Here is a 17,840-nt window from a genome sequence, read left to right as displayed (position 1 = left end):
CTTTTCCAGTCCTGCCATGGGTGTGTGTGGGTAGTCTAGAAGACATCCATCTCTGGTTAGCTTTGCCTTGAAAATTGTAAAAAACCTGAGATCCCTGACTTTTAAGAATTCCCATGATGGGATATCATAAAACAGGAATATCTGAGCTGCATTAAAAACTCCTCCATTTCATCTGTTGCCTTCCCTCAGAAAAGAAAGTTTGAAATCTGAAAGGCTACTTCTCTGAAGTGCTGCTCAGGTGGAGTTCAGAACTGTTTCATAAAACATCAGAGTCCAGTTCTAGCACAAGGGTTTTGTTTCAGGGTGTGCTGAACATCCATGTCTGAAGAGCTGCCACTGGCAGAAGCCATTGCAGAAATTCCAGGTGACATGCTCTGCTGGGTATATCAGAAATGAGGGACCCTGCTGCCACATGTGTTTGAAGCAGTTTCTTTTCATTTTCTTACTGCTGGAAGATGCAGACTGTGGTTATTCCTTTCTGCAAAGGACCAGTGAAATGTCCACAAGTTCTTGAAAACAGATAAAGCACAAAGCTTCTACAGCCTTGCAAGTTGTCCAGTGACACCTCCAGAGAGCTTGCTAACTATGGAAAAGGGGCTCAAACCCTCAGATTATTGAAAATGTCATTCATTGCTCAATTTTCTATATTATTAGAGAGCTGGAGTAACCCCAGCTCTCTTAGAAAAGTCAGCTGATTTTAGAAGAGGAGAAGACCAACACATTGCAAATGCCTGGGTCACTCTCCATTTGAGGTGCTTTAGTATCTGTAAACTTGTGGTGTTTAGAGCACTGGATGGAACTTGCCTGTCCTGAAGAGGGTTTGAAATTGTTAGCAAAGGGTGATTATTTGGAAGCCAATCCCATGCACACTGAAGTCTCCTTTCTACTATTACACGTTCTTGGATACCTCATCTCTCAAGCCGCTTAAATCAAAGGTGTACTTGATGGGAAAAAATAGTTGTAACAGAGAGCCTGAGACTTTTTTTTTCTCTTGCTGAGCACTGAGATGTTTAAACTGCAAAATTCACAGCAAGATACAAAGTTCTGAAAGATCATGGTCTTTATTTCCAGTCTTAAGTTTTCAAAGTTGAAACTGTCTCCTCAACTTTGCCTTCATACTGATGCCATTTTCATTTTTACCTACTGTTTTTGCTTTTACTGACATCACCTGTACCAAATTCAATAACCCTGTGCAGTCACTTCAGTGTACAAAATAATGTGATATTCAATTTACAGAGCACTAAGTTCATGGAGAGGGAAGAGCTGTCCCTGTAATTGGTGAGAGCCCCTTGGGAGCTGCAGCCACCCTCTTGCAAATGGCTCACCTAAGTATTAAATCTCAGGATGTTTCTGAGCTCTAACATTCACTCTGCAGGGCATGATGCTACTGGAAACAGGTCTCACCTGCAGAGCTGGAGACCATGTCAGCAATGTTTTCTCTATATATATTTGCCAAGATGTAGGGTTTGATTAGCTCAGCAATCCAGTCAGCTGTACATCCTGGTCAATGGTGACCAGGCTTGTTTAACTCTTTTTAACTTTAATTGGTTTTAAATCCTATTAAAGATGGTAGTTTCGGCCTCCAGCAAAAAAGTCCTTGTGGGAAAATGCATTTCCTCAGAAAATGTGTTCTTGTTTGGCAAGAGTTAAAGTATGGCACTTCATTAGCCTTTCTAAATAAAGTAGCTAACCTGCATTCAGAGAATTTTGCTGATGCACAGTTCAGGTCATGGTAGACAAGACACAGTCTCATCTCATATTCTCTCTGATGCATAGAATATGATGTCCAGTTGACTGCTGTAAAAATAAACACTTTCCTGTAGGACAGCCCTATCTCAGGTGTACAGGAATAGCTAATAATTAGTGTCAGTAAATCACTGTAGAGCAAACCACAAACAGTATCATTCAGTTTGTAATTTACTCCTGATGTGGGTACTTGTTCTTCTCAATACTTAATATGTCTGTTTATAGAAAAGTTGATTGAGATAATTAGCAGTAAAAATGCTAAGGTAACACGGCTATGGTAACATTTAAATTGCTATCAATTTTGTTTATAGCAGCCTAAAGAGCAATGCTGAAATTAGAAATTAGCTACAATTAGCAAATAAATTGAGTGTCTCTTGGAATTACTTGATCATGTCTTAAAACATTGCGCAGTGTGATGCTCACAGAGGCAAAGCTGAGGCCCTGGGCTGCAGCAGCTGCACAGAGTCAAGGAGCACACACAGCAGTTTGCTTCACTGCTGCTGCTACCTGGGAGTACCTACCTGGCCTTCCACAGAGACTGTTGTCCCACAATACAGGTTTGATGAGTGCATGCTGTGGAGACACAAAAGATAAAATTACTATTGGGGATTTGCCATGGAGGAAAAGAAGGTGGAGTGTGCTCTTCAGTGATGTGCACCCTTATGGGGAGCAGCTCAGAAAGACCATAACACTTCCACCTTCTCAGTAAATGAACCTTGAAACACACATTCAGTGTTGGCAACTCCATATGAGAGGAATTACTTGGGTTGGAAATGTGTTGTTATCTCAGAAGATGAGTCATAGATAGGGAAGTCAGTTTTCTCTGATTGCCTGAAATGTGTTAATTTGGAGGGCCTCGGGCACATTTTATGCTCAAAGGTAGAAATAGTTAGCTTCCACCAGTAAGGTACTTCAAGGATTCTGCTTGATAAATGCTTTATAGATGCATGTAATTATTTTTCTGGCATAATTTCATAGTTTGATGTGGAAAGAAATGTGTTGTCTACTACTGCTAAAATGGGTCATTAAGTACAGTTTTGAGGATGAAAAGAGGAGGAGTATCAACCAGTTTCAGGATCAGCCACTGACTCACCTCACTCTTATCTGATTCTACAGAAAAACTTTCCCTATTTTTTCATCCACTGACTCACCTCACTCTTATCTGATTCATACAGAAAAACTTGCCCTATTTTTTCATCTTTCGGTAGAGGCATACAGGCAATGGTTTTCTGCACCATGCATGTCTTTCAATTCTGTGTCCAGTGGAGAGAAGGTGCAGCTGAACCTCCCATCCTCCTCACTCAGACACAAGCCTTGAGTGTTCATCTAATTCTCACATGATTGCTCTTAACTGCTGGGATCTTGCCCAGTTTTGGATGCACATATTTGATTGTACTACTGAAATTTTGTCCATTATACAGATTGTAAAGATTGTACAACTTCCATTTTGTCCAAGTGTAAGTAATCATTGGGCTTGAAAGGAAGAAAAGATCTTCACTCTGTATTTAACCATATGCTGAAAGGGTGTGGGGTACAGAGTCATGTCTGTGCTCCACTGAACAGCAACTAATCTTTATGAAGTGAAACAAGAGACCTTGTCTGGGTTGAAAAGAAATGACCCATAGTTGAGCAGCTGTGGCATTTATCTGGGATGTGGAGAAATGATGGTGCAATGATGTATTCCTGGTGATACATGACTATCTAACTGCCTTCTCACCCCCCCTACACTGTACATACAGTTCTCTTTCTCTGGGATTGGAAATCCTATCGTTATTCTGGGAAACATCCCCCAATGGTGTTAAAAGTTGCATATTCTCAGAAAAAGAGCAAGTCATCTAGGGTAAATTTTAGCATCTTCACTGGAAGCAAATTTTCCTTAAATATTTCCTGTCTGTTTCCTTCCTTCCCACTCTTCAGCAGATTTTGCCTATTTAAGCAGTAAAATGGGACTGAGAGGTAGGGAAAAGAAGTGACTGAATGTCAGTGGAAAGTAGTCTAGAGGACTGCAGATGGGGTGGTCACACCACAGCAGGTCCATGCTGGCTGCTGAGCACCAAGCTCCTGCCTGACAGGGTGAGCATTATCTGGCCTGAGGCTGCTACTGCCTTTTTTGTAGTGTTTTCTTCAAAGCCAGGTGTCTGAGATCCCTGTGGATTTCATCTGGGGAGAATTTATCACTGATAAATAACTGTTTGTGTTGAATTTACAGATGAGCTAAACTGTTTTCTTTAATGTTGCAGTTTAGTACCTTTTCCTTTTCAGGTTTGTGTGAGCACTGGCATTTGAGGGAAATAAATCTGTCACTCAGATAATGTATTTGCTCTTGGTACCAAAATATATAAATAAGAGTTACAAGGTCATTAGCCATATCAAGGCAAAGAAAAATGTGCTGTGCATTAAATAGCTGACTTCCAGGCTGGGTTGGGCAAATAGCTGTATACTAAAGTGTACTGCTCATTTCCCCTTCTGATTGTGGAAATCAATTAATTCCTTTCTTTTTTTGTAGCACTTCCCCTTTGCACTGGAAACCCTCAGCATATGTCAGTCCAGATTTATGAGCAGCGTGGTTTTCGGTGTATTTCATTTGTCAAATGTAAATTCCAGTGGCCAGTGATTTACTACAGAACTGTTTGGAAAGTAGCTATAATATTACCTAACAAAGTATTAAAAAAAAAAAAAAAAAAGCCAAACTAGAGGATAAGATTTTATCTGCCACTTCCCAAGCAGTTTATCTTTGTCCTTGAGAAGGCAGGTTAGGTGGAGACCTGCCCCAGTATAGTTCTGGAGTGCATCTTATATGGAAATGAGCTTTCATTCTCAGTAAAAGGCAACCTTGGAAAGCAATGAATTATTGCTTGTATTTTAATATCTTTTATTTATTTCAGCTGGACTATGCTACTAAGTGCAGACCTGAGGGAATCGAAATGCCTAAGCTTCACTCCCCGTGCATCACTCCAATTCACACTGATGCAAAGAGACAAGTCCCCCTTGTTCCCCATCATAGAATTCAGACAGTAAATAATCAATAGGGTATGGTGATGTCTGTTAAGGCTGGATGATACAGTCTCCACTCAGCCCTTTTTGTCCATCTTCATCAACTCAGGGGTAGAGAGCTGAATCTAAGAGAGATGAGATGGTGAGAGGGCTGGAGCATCTCTCCTGTGGAGACAGGCTGAGAGCTGGGGATGTTCAGTTTGGAGAAGAGAAGGTTCTAGGGAGACCTTATAGCACATTCCAGTACCCAGCTCATGTGCCAAACACTGCCAGATGATACAGCTGATTTTTGTGGATGTTTCAGTAACAAGCACTAGGTAAAAATGGCCCCTATGATAGAGGTTGCCACTTCATAGTTTGTCCTCTGCCTAATGGTTCCAAGAACAGTGTTGTTATGGGGAAGGACTTGGGTATTTATGGCTTCTAAACTCATGTACCTAATACAGCCATCTGTGTTCACCTCAGACTCATCTATAGGCTGTGTTGCCATGGTTTAACCCCAGCTAGCAATCAAGAACCACACAGATGCTCACACCCCCCCACCAATGGGATGGGGAGAGAATCAGAAGGGTAAAAGCTAGAAAAACTCATGGGTTGAGATAAAGACAGTTTAATAGAGAAAGCAAAAGCTGCACACACAAGCACAGCAAAACAATGAATTAATTCACTGCTTCCCACAGGCAGGAGGTATTTAGCCATCTCCAGGAGAGCAGGGCCCATCACGCGTAACGGTTCCTTGGGAAGACAGACGCCATCACTCCAAATGTCCCCCCTTCCTTCTCCTTCCTCCCCACTTTATATACTGAGCATGATGTCCTATGGTATGGAATATCCCTTTGGTCAGTTTGGGTCACCTGTCCCAGCTGTGTCTCCTCCCAATCTCCCATGCACCCCCAACTTCCTTGCCATGTGGCAGTACAGAAAGCAGCAAAGGCCTTGGCTTTGTGTGAGCTCTGCTCAGCAATAACAAAAACATCTGCATTATCAATCCTGTGCCCTGCACAAATCCTAAACACAGCCCCACACTAGCCACTGTGAGGAAAGTTAACTCCACTTCAGCCCAAACCAGCACGTATATGCAAAGAGAGGGGTTCTGCCCTCGAAGCAGATAGATTGGGGAATCATTTTGAATGGTTCAGTAGCCCTCACCTGTGACTAGCAAACATTCTACACGCAGCATCTGAAAAGAAGCGGTTGTATTGCCTTAAAAGGGGAAAACAAAAAGTCATGTCATTGTTTTCTCTGTCTTTGCCAGGTGTGGCAGTGTGGAGGAAGCATGGAGGTGTTACCCTGTTCGCGCGTGGCACATATTGAACGCACAAAGAAACCCTACAACAACGACATTGATTACTATGCAAAGCGCAACGCCCTGCGAGCCGCTGAGGTCTGGATGGATGACTTCAAGTCCCATGTTTACATGGCCTGGAACATCCCCATGGCAGTAAGTACAGTCCTACTCTCTCCTGAAGAGAGGCAGAAATGTGGGTGGCTGTCATAATTAGCTCTTTGAGTTGAAGGGTATTACTACAGCTGTAGAAAGCTTAGGGAATGTGTCCTTTCATGCTGGTGTATGCTCAGTACAGAGAGTTCTGCCATATAAACTTGCTTCCTCAGTCTAAGTTTAGTTGTACACTCAGTGCAGGTTGCTGTATGCGGTGACACAGATTTATCATTTCACTAGAGCAAAATGTTTCAGGTTTATGCACTTCCCTGGAAGAAGTCATTAATTTGGGATGCCATTAAACTCTGAGGTGTTCGTATGCTACAATGGTGGGGACTACAGAATGTCCATAAATAAATATCACCATTCATCCTGAGACTCAGTAGACCTCCCCAGCATAAAATACAAAGTGTGCAATAAAAGAGGCACACGTTAACTAGCTTTATTGTCCACAGGCTGAGAGGTGCAACGTGGGCACGTTCTGTTTCCCATGGCACATACGAGTTGTATGGCACGTGGGGGCCTCTAGGAATCCATGTAATATAAATATTAGATAAACTGTAGGTTCAGTTTATCACTTTATTCTGTAAGTATATCACATGCTACATCTCCACGGAGTGTAATTCTTGGAGAGGAGAGAGAGATGTCCCAGTCAGGTGGAAGTTGACTGTTGCTGTGTATCTTAGCAGTGTTTGCATTTAAATTATTCATGGGAAGGGGCACGGGGAAAGCAGCTGAGGGGAAGCATACACTGATCTGTAGGTTATGATGGTTTAGTTAAGCTTTATATCAGGGGTTTGTCCAGAGCTGATTGAAGCAAATGGAAACAGGAATGTTCCTATCAGAACAGGAATATATGCAAAACCAGCAGTGTCTTTGGGAATATTCAGTTATGGCCTGAAGTTCATCAAACTCACAGGAGCAATGTTTCCTCCTTCTCCATGTGATGTCTGAATACGTTGGATGTTCTCACATGTCTAAATTCACTTACTGCTTTTCAGTACTGGGCACTCTGTGCAAGGTTCCTGAGATGTGATTTTGATGACTTCTTTTAGCATGAGAGGTAGTTGCAGGGAATTATTTTGCCTGAGCAAAAGGCAGTGGTGCATAACTTTTCCTACACAAGATTTCCATTACAGCAGGAGGAAGACAGAGTACTGTCCCTCTAAGATTTTTGGGGCATTTTGGCCCTATCTGCCTGAATTGCTAAAACGGTCAGTTTTCTAATAGGAGATGAAAATGTAAACTTGGTAAATTTGTTTGCTTGATGCCATCTGCAAATGACTTCTGAGACAAGATGATATTTAAATAAGCATTTACACAAAAACATGATTTCCTTTAATCTCTCTGAGATTACTTATTGATGTAGTTTCCTGCACTGAGCCGTACAGCATAGCTTTAAAAAGACCAGGCACATCTACAATAAAAGACATAAAATCAGCAGAACTACTGAACATTAACATTTTCTTTCCATAAAATAAATTGATTGATTGATAAAATGTGCAGCATAAAAATAGCCCTATTAGCTCTCAGGGACAGGAGGCTAATGTTAGTGTTCACCAAGTTATTCCACTGTAGCACTCAATCCACATGATTCAGAAGTTCTATACTGGTATAAACCATAACAAAAACCTTCTGCAGGAGAACTAGAAATGTTACTTGCTGTTTAAAATTAATATGTCCATGTACTAAATTTTGTGGGCATCTCATTCTTGCACCATCACACTATAACCTGCACATGACAACTGCAGCTAGCACAGAGGTAAGCACAGCATTTTCATAGCTCTTCAATTTGCTGCTCTTGTACTCTGTAAAAACAGAGCTGCAAGAAGGACATTATATTGCCTCATTTTAGAATAGGTCAGACAGGCAAGTAAAACGCATGTTTTTCCCATGGCACAAAGGAATCCAAATTATCTCTTCTATGACTTCCACCATCTTTTTCATAACTTGCTCCCTTCCATGTTATTGAGAGTCTGTGCATCATGTGTATCTTGATTAGCAGATGGTCTTGGGCACATCTGCAAGATCATGTTCTTACAACCTTCAGCAGCAGGTCAGCGTAGCTTTATTTTAGTTAACCAAATATTTGGTATGCCCCTGCTTATGATCTATTCCCTGACAATTTCAGCGATAAAGGAATCTTACATTGGATGATTTATTGTATGGAGTGCCTCAGAGAATTGCTCTCCTTCCATCTAGCCTCAAGTAGTACGTAAATTAACATTCATTTGAATGGATGCTGCACAGAGAACCCATGACAGAGTGTGCATCAGCAAGCAGCAGTGAGCACAGCAAACTCTTTATGTGGCAAATAGAAAAACCTGTTCAGTATTACACTTGTATTCTCTCATGAAAACCAGGCATCTGTTGGGGATTTTAATAAACCCTGAGCTAAGCTTTGCTGCTGTCTCGTAACCTTGCATTAGATATAATCTGTAAAATGTACAGGAATCCTTCTGGAGGAGAAGTACAAGGCACTTCAGACAGATCCATGCAAAACTCCCCAGATTTAGTCCATTTGATTTATGTATTGTTGGAAAAGATTTTTAGATGAGGTAACTTCAATGTTCTTAATGTTGACCTGTGATGATTTATAATGCTTTAAATCAACAGACTCTAACTCAGGACCTGGCATTTTCAAATGGCTTAGTTAGGTCACATTAACTTGAAACTTGAGTCTTCCAGCCTGTTTTTTTGTTTCATGGGATTTGTATTTAAGCATGAATTAGATTCTCAAGTAGAATTATAAAGAAGGTTTTGAGCTTAACTGCATTTTATGGCTCATGTACGCAAGTGAGCCCCAGTTCCAGTAAAAACTGAATCCTGGTCTGTATGAATGCTTAGTGGTGCTAAATGACTTTTTGAACAGCTTCACTTTGAAGTTTTACCAGGTCTGTTCTGATGTCACTTACATTAGTGAATGCCCAAAGCTGTTACTAGAGTAAATCAGGGCCAAGCTGCCATATCTTAGATCAGAATTACTGCCTAAATTCCAAATGAATCTGAAAGCAAAGGCTTCAGGATTGATTGCAAACATTTAGAATTGCTGTAAGTAACAACATTCTTATTGTATTCTTATTATTTTGATTTATGTTTGGTTTTTTGTTTGTTCTTTATCCCTCTTTTTCTACTGGCTTTCATTAATATTTATTGTCTGTGCTCAACAGCAGCTGTTTGATGAGCTGCTACAAAAGAGAAAGAAGAGAGAGAAATACAGCTTGGTATACAAAATGAACTGCAATTTGGTTTCAGTAAAGAAAGCAACTGTAAAGGCAGTGCAGTGAGATTTCTTTATTCATTTTCTGCTTTGCAGAACCCTGGAGTTGACTTTGGAGACGTTTCTGAAAGAATAGCTCTACGACAGCGACTGCAGTGCCGGAGTTTTAAGTGGTACTTGGAGAATGTATACCCTGAAATGAGGGTTTATAATGACACAGTCACTTATGGAGAGGTACTGTATGTCTTTGAAAACACATCACGGCTGCATTAGAGCACTCCTTTCATCTGAGCTGTGGGTGTCAGGATGTATAGAGAAATTGCAAGTCAGCACAGTAGTAGCAACAAAAATGCCTTCCTCTACTTTTACCCAACACTAAGAAGTGTGGCTCTGAGAAGCCCTGTCCCTCTCGTTGGAGTGTATCAGGTGAAATCATCCTCATTAACAAGGATATGCAATCTCCTTGGCTTTCATGTTAAAGCAGAGCAGCCCTGAGAACGTAAGTGTGAGGTAATTGTTTTCCCAAATAGGATGCCACAAACGTCATCAAGAAAACATCAGCAGTTGAGAGAGCTAAAATAATTCTAGTTAATGAGAACAGATGAGTTTGCTGACCTGTTTTTAGGTAAAGAACCACTCCTTCTTTGTGTTTTGCCAGTTTGAAGGATTGCATTCACTTTATTAATTCATTTTTACAGTCCTTCTTTTATCCTGTTCAGGATAAAAAGCAACATATCCTTGTTCAGATTATGAGGTGAGGCTACCATTTAGCAGGTCTGTATGTTGTGAAAAAAAGTCATTAGAGGAAAAACACTTTGGCTGCTTTGTGCTCAGATTCTGTATTTTCATTTTCACTTGTGTACCAGTATTGACTAAGTCCTTAAAACACCAACCTGAAGGTAGTTGAATGGATAGGTTAGTCAACCCTATTAAAATGTTGGATCCAAACATGTTAGAAATGTGTAGACATTTGGGCTCACCTCAGCCGTCTGGATCTTTTCCTCCTTTCCTGTGAACCAACCAAATCTCCCATATATGCTTGACCCCAGTCTTTAAAGAAGTCATAACGTCATCTGTAACTCTTCAGATCTAAGAGGCCAAGTTTAACAAGTGCTGGTCCTGCACTTTGGCCATACCAATCCCATGCAGTGCTCCAGGCTGGGGACAGAGTGCCTGGAGAGCACCAGGCAGAAAGGGACCTGGGAGTGTGGATAGATAGAAAGCTGAACATGAGCCAGCAGTGTGCTCAGGGGGCCAAGAAGGCCAGTGATATCCTGGCCTGGATCAGGAACAGTGTGGTCAGCAGGACCAGGAAGGTGATTCTGCCCCTGGACTCGGCCCTGGTGAGGCCACACCTTGAGTACTGTGCTCAGTTCTGGGCCCCTCAGTTCAGGAGGGACATTGAGGTGCTGGAGCAGGTCCAGAGAAGAGCAACAAGGCTGGTGAAGGGACTCGAGCACAAGTGCCATGAGGAGAGGCTGAGGGAGCTGGGGGTGTTCAGCCTGGAGAAGAGGAGGCTCAGGGAAGACCTTATCACCCACTCCAGCTCCCTGAAAGGAGGTTGGAGTCAGGTGGGGGTTGGTCTCTTCTCCCAGGCAACCAGCAGGAGGACAAGAGGGCACAGACTCAAGCTCTGCCAGGGGAGGGTTAGGTTAGACACTAGGCAGAGATTTTTTATGGAGAGAGTAATCAGGCATTGGAATGTGCTGCCCAGGGAGGTGGTGGATTCACCATCTCTGGTGGTTTATAAGATGAGACTGGATGTGGCACTTAGTGCCATGGTCTAATAACCACGGTAAGGTTGGATTTAATGATCTTGGAGGTCTTTTCCGACCAGGTTGATTCTATGATTCTATGATTCTATATCATGTGCCTGTAATAGAAGGTCTGCTGTCATTTATGGTGGTGAACTGGGGCAAAGTTCTAGGAGCTCTCCTGCTGCATAATGTTTTTAAGATTCTGTTTTAATTGTCTACTTGAACTGCAATTAAATGCAAAGGCAATATATTTTCCCACAAGACAACTAAATGGACACTGTTCCCTTCTGTTTCATTTGATTGACTTTATATAAAAATAAGTCAGACACTTGAGATATTGATACAAAGTTCAAGTTTTATTGCATAATATCACTTTGCATCCTAATATAACTATCGCCATCAGTAACTGAGAAAAGACATTTAGTAAATTCAACAGGAGCTATTAGTATCTGTCAGCTCTGAGAAGGTTGTTAACTGCAAAGAACATTGGCAGAACTGCCGATGCTGTGTCAGTTACACCAGATAGTGAGCAAGCTGGGCTCCAAAATGGAGTTTGTTTCTCTTGAGCAGCCACATAGAAGGGTCACACAGGAAGTTTAGTGATGCAAGTATCTAATTCATTAACATTTTTAATAAAACGGAGCCATGCAAGCTATGTAGCTGGAATAAACTGGCATAGGTCCCTTTCAATCTTACACACCCATAATGGGAAAAATTAAGGCTTCATCCTAAATGACATCAAATTTGCTATTAAATACTTTCTCTTCTGGTTATTTTCCTGGAGGAAAAGATGTCTGGATTTTAGTGAGTTTAAAGGAAAATAAATGTATTGAGTAGATGTGAAACAGATTGAAACAGTAGTAAAAATATATTTCCTAGTGACTCAATTCACATTTTTTTAAAGCCACATCATAAAGCTGTCTTCATCTTCTTTAGCCTTTATAGTACCTGAGTCATAAATGAACCTCCTGAAATTTAGGTATTGGTGAGCCCCCTGGCTGATTGCATTCCTTCTTATGCTTGTACACTAGAATATGAAGGAGTATTTACTGAATTTTTCCCTGACAACTTATGCAGCAGCTGTTTTTGTATTATGGGGGTGGCCAGACAGATACTTCACAGTCTAAACCAAAACTGACCTGTTGACTCTTTCAAAGTGTCTGTCTAAATAAGTTCTTGTTTATGACAGCTGTAAAATTTTTTGATGTCCAAAATATGTATGTAATAGCCTCAGGAGAAAAAAAGGCCTGGATTTTCATGAGAGCTCCATCCCAGTTTTTATAGACTTGTAAATTCTCCTTGTCTGGGGAGGCACAGGATGTTTGTATTTCATTGGATCTCTGAACCTGTACCCCTTCATGCAATGTGCTTTACATCACTTCTGTGCTTAACAATATACTATATTCTCAGCTCAAATAATTTTTTTCACGTGCTTTTTTTGGTTTTATAGAAGCACCAGGAAGAAACAAAAGCATGTCATTTTCAACACCAGGCCTGCATAGTTCCTGTGCTGTTCATAAAGACACAGTCTCGACATACAGGGTCACAATTTACACAAGGGTAATTTGGAGCAGAATTTGGCCTGGGTTTCTTAGAGTGAGTTTTATGGAGTTTTGATCCTTGAGTAATTGCTGAAAATATAACTCTGACCCAAGGTCTGTACAGACAGCAGGTTTTCCAAATAATATCTTTTCCTGAAGCAAATTCACTGTTGGCATCCTGTCATGTCTGAAGAATAAGCATGTGTTTCTCAGAGAAAAATTTTATGTACTACTTAGCTGTGGTGCAGCTGAGATTTAGCTAGATTGGACTTGCATCCTAGAGTTTAATTTCTAACACAGCTGTTTCCGTGCTGATCCGGTTACAGGTGCGTAACAGCAAAGCCAGTGGCTACTGCTTAGACCAGGGAGCAGAAGAGGATGACAAAGCAATCCTTTATCCATGCCATGGAATGTCCTCTCAGGTAAATTGTTCAAGTCCCATAATTAATGAGAAAACTTTAACATAAAGAATTTTCAGAAGAAACAAAAGGTAATTTGGTGCATTTGTGTTAAGTTTGGCAATGTTCCTGTGTTGCAAAGGCAAATATCTGGCTTTACTCCAGGCTTTTTGGGTGCCCTTTCAAGGTTGTTCAGCATGGGAACCTATATGTTGAAGATGCCAGTTAGGAAAACAGAAGAATCAGGTTAATTTGTTTAAATAACAGGGATCCACTGAAGATTAATGAATTTAGACAGTTTGTGTGAATGAGCAGCTCTTCCTGTTATGGCATGACTTATTCTAGGACTAATACCTCTTGAAATTAACTGTTCTTTGGTCCAATAGGCTCCTAGACAAGTAATATTTAGCAAGCTGCTGATGTGATTCCCTGAGCAGGCAAAAAGTTAAGCACATATTTAACATAAACTACAAAGGGAATTAAGAATATCCTGTAAGTTTAGACTTTTCTAAACCAGAAGATTTCTTTTTTGTCAGTCCCTGTGCATATTTTTATTATTTTCTTACAGATGTCTGAAGATTTTAAAATGCTCCTTTCCATGCTCATAGTGATGTCACTTGTTTTTTAAATATAAGTTGGTTATTATTTAAATCCAGGACTTGAGCTTCTTCTGAAATGTAATCCTAGTTTCTTTTGAAGCACCACCTGGATCAAAACCATGTTAATGAACATTCTCATGTGTAAATAAACTCTGACCTTATCACAGACTTAACAATTATCTAAAGTTCAGTCATACATATATTGATTTGGAGTCCTGGCTCATATATCACCATGGTTGGTTATTATTTAAATCCAGGACTTGAGCTTCTTCTGAAATGTAATCCTAGTTTCTTTTGAAGCACCACCTGGATCAAAACCATGTTAATGAACATTCTCATGTGTAAATAAACTCTGACCTTATCACAGACTTAACAATTATCTAAAGTTCAGTCATACATATATTGATTTGGAGTCCTGGCTCATATATCACCATGGAGGTGAAGTGAGCAGTAATTCCGAAAATGTCCACCTTTGGCAGGATCATTATGGAATATTTGACTGACACTTTCCTAGTAGAGGTGGAAGGAGCAGCCTTTGCATAAGGTAACAAAATAGTGTTGCTTAATTAGATGTAAATGAGCTTTTCAAGAAGACTCTAGTCAGAGATGTCAAGACACTCAGAGAGAGTTCAGTCTCTTTCTCCATTCTAATTCTGACCAGAAAGTTGCAAATTTAAGTCCTTCCAGAAAGTCCCTCAGCAGCATCTAATTTCCTATCAGTGTGTTAGCATTTAGAAGAGTAATGAAAAAAATGGCTCTGACTAATTTATTTTTGCAGTTTAAGTCCTTATCCTTCTTGTTTGCCTCCATGACTCCTGTTTCATAGAATATGCTTTAACTTCTAGAAGAAGAAAACAGACAAGGGCTGAAGTTACTGTGAATTTATTTGAAAGGATATGCTCAGCTTCTCCTGACTAACTCTTCAGAATTCTGGGGTATAAAGTAGCTCACCTTTCAACCTCCAGCTCTGACCAATCATTCATTAAGGAGCAGTTCATTTTCCTTTTAGTAAGATATAAACACATTGCCTAGCAGATGATGGCATTTGGATTCCAAGTCCTAGACTAGACACTGTGCAGCTCTTCTCGGGTACAAATAACAATACATAAAATATTTACTGCCCAAGACTTTGAAGTTGGGTAGTGACCACTTGAATCACTTCTGGCTCACTTCTGCTACAGGTCTTCAGTATCCCGACTATGTGAATTTTCTGGAAAAGCCTGGAAAAGCTGGATTTAGAGTATGTGACAGCCACAACCCTTTTGTTACTAGCACTGTATAAACACATCAAAGGAGGAAGTCACTCTTCCCAAAACCTTCCAAAGCATCTCCTGTGTATGAGAATTATCAAAGTATGGGAAAGGCAAAAAGTTAATTTGCCAAATCATCCCACAGCACTTTCCATTTCCCTTTAAAACAAGCAAACAAACAAAACAAGCCAGGAAAAAAAGTTTTCATTCTGCAAGAAGCACCCAGCAAAGGCAGAGGTGATGTTTTATCTAAGTGGAGTATTTCACAGACAAGCATGGGTTGGAGCCATTCAAATGCAGCCAAGTTAATTAATGATTACACAGCTGGAAAACTTCTATCATCTCACCACAATTTACAAAGTTAATTCAGTGTGAGATCCACAGCTGCACAAACCCTAATCAAGGATAGTCAAGCACATAGCGTGAAAGGTGTTGACAGCAAGCGTTTTAATATATTAAATAAACATTTTTAAAACCCCTCTTCTAATCAGCCTGGGTGAGCATAGTTGTCTGCTGCATTTAGCCTTCCATTTCTGACATTTTTTTTATCTCAAGCATAGGGCATAAAATACCCCTACTGAGTCAAGATTTGGGTTATTTGTACATGCCTACTGCATATAAATTAATGTCACATGGAACTCATTTTCCCCAGTTGGGTTATCACTGGTGCTTCATGTGTCCTACTGATGTGAAAGCCTCTTCCTATTCAGCTATAGCCTTGTTTGTTTTTCATACTCTTCAGTTCTGACAAGCAGATTACCAGCGATTTTAGTATACACATGGTTCCACTGAAACCAACACAAGTCAGGCGAGTGTTTAAAGAAAGTTGAGCTAGGAATAAAATTACTGTTTGTCTGTGGTAAAATGTTCTTTTCTTCTACTTCTTACCCTTCTGTTTCCCTTGGATATTGCACACCTCTGAATGCTGGTGTCCTGTGTTACAGTGGCAAAATAAAACCACTCCACCGTGACTGCTCCATGAACAAAATGCCTTTCCCTGTGTGTATTCTCAAGATCAGTTTCCACCACGATAAATCACATCTTTTCAATGACATCAGCTTTTAAATTTCTTTATTCAAACAGGGACAATCTCTTTTGTGGATGCTCTGGAATGCATTTAGCCTGAGTTCACATCAATTTAGTTTAATGAATTCGACTTGAGCTAAGTCAGGGTAAACTAACAGCTAGGAATATCCAGACAAGGTTTTGCATCAGTCTGAATTGATTTCAAAACTCGTTTTATAGAAAAGTACTGTTGTTTTTATATGCATTCATTAGATCTGAAATTTAAGTCTAATCACTTTCAGAAAAAAATAGTTTGCAAATACGGCTGGAAGAAACAGTCCAGGACTACAAAAGATTCATAAAGAAAGGAATATATTTTGAGTCTTGAACTGCCTTGCATCTGCACTTGTACTATCTCCCTTGTACAATCACCTGCCAAGCCCAGTGGTTCTATAGCATTGCATTATACTCTTTTGTAAAACAGGTTTAAAAAAAAAACAAAAAAAACCAAAACCCACAGCAACAAAGGAAAAAAGAGTGGGGGTGTGGGGACAGATACAACCCCCCCAGAAATGGAATGTGTTGTTCTGGAAGCTTCTTAGAATGGTTATAGGACATGCAGGTTTTGAACCATCTGAGAGAACTTATACAGTACCAGTAGAAATACTCACTGTCTCAGAGTCTGTCTTGAGTGCTGTGATGTGGAGCTGATGATAAGGTATGTGAAAGGAGAACCTAATCAAATGGCATCCTAGGATAGAAGGGCCACAGTGAACAGCCTCCCTCTCCACCTTCCTTTCACAGTGAGAGAAAGAGGAGGCACTGCAGCTGTGAAAGTGAGAACTCCCTCCACACTGAGATCAGGCAGAAAGAAGGGAGGTCTCGGTGCTCGGATACCCAGAGCTCCCAGTTACACAAACAGATGGAATAAGGGGAGATGAAAGGAGCTACTTAAACTGTTGCTAGAGGGCAGATATTTAACATTTTGCTTGATACAGCTGTGCCTTTCCAGGTCTGCATGCAGGGCAGCAGGATGGATGAACAGGTAGTTTCTTCACTTGCAGGAAGTGGTGCATGAGATTCTGGAAAAATCAAGTGTGACAAGTATTCTGGAGACCTGAGATGTTTGGGATTCCTGTATGGCTCACTGTTTGAGTTTCTATGTCAGCTTACAGCTTGCATGAACCTGCAGGGCTGAAAGACAATTAGAGATTTCTTTTTGCTTAGAGAACAAGAGTGAGAGAGGGAGAGAATAAATTTCGGGTGGATTAGTGTGGAAAGCTACCAGGTGTTGAAGGATGGCTAAGGGAACAGGGGCACAGCTCCCAGAGAGCATTGTGCTAGCAAGAAGAGCACAGGGTCGTGGGTTCGAGCCCCACGTTGGGCGTCAACTGAGACAGATACTAGCGCCCAACGTGGGTCTCGAACTCACGACCCTGTGCTTGGGAGTCCTCTTGCTCTGCCGACTGAGCCAACCGGGGCCTTCCCTGTGGGCACTTAACCTCCTGAGGCTAATTCTTAGTTACATGCTCAAAGCTCCCATAAGCTCTTGCTCGCACAATGCTCTCTGGGAGCTGTGCCCCTGTTCCCTTAGCCATCCTTCAACACCTGGTAGCTTTCCACACTAATCCACCCGAAATTTATTCTCTCCCTCTCTCACTCTTGTTCTCTAAGCAAAAAGAAATCTCTAATTGTCTTTCAGCCCTGCAGGTTCATGCAAGCTGTAAGCTGACATAGAAACTCAAACAGTGAGCCATACAGGAATCCCAAACATCTCAGGTCTCCAGAATACTTGTCACACTTGATTTTTCCAGAATCTCATGCACCACTTCCTGCAAGTGAAGAAACTACCTGTTCATCCATCCTGCTGCCCTGCATCAAGACCTGGA

The 17,840-nt window shown here is 40.9% G+C and overlaps 1 protein-coding gene across 1 annotated transcript in view; it reads left to right on the top strand.

Annotated features, from left to right (window-relative positions):
• The window catches only part of LOC103799065 (polypeptide N-acetylgalactosaminyltransferase 9), a gene marked incomplete at both ends in the record, with an annotated part of 105,982 nt that extends 92,861 nt beyond the window's left edge, over window positions 1–13,121 (top strand). The window contains 3 exons of the mRNA XM_009071359.1: window positions 5,996–6,181; window positions 9,498–9,635; window positions 13,026–13,121. Of these exons, the coding sequence (XP_009069607.1) occupies window positions 5,996–6,181; window positions 9,498–9,635; window positions 13,026–13,121 (420 nt within the window). The remainder of the gene's footprint in view (window positions 1–5,995; window positions 6,182–9,497; window positions 9,636–13,025) is intronic.
• Window positions 13,122–17,840: the final 4,719 nt, after the last annotated feature.

This window comes from Acanthisitta chloris, unplaced genomic scaffold (assembly GCF_000695815.1).
Source record: "Acanthisitta chloris isolate BGI_N310 unplaced genomic scaffold, ASM69581v1 scaffold14603, whole genome shotgun sequence".
Taxonomy (NCBI): Eukaryota; Metazoa; Chordata; class Aves; order Passeriformes; family Acanthisittidae; genus Acanthisitta; species Acanthisitta chloris.
Note: the sequence above shows the minus strand (reverse complement) of the source record. Positions and strands in the feature narration are given on the sequence as shown.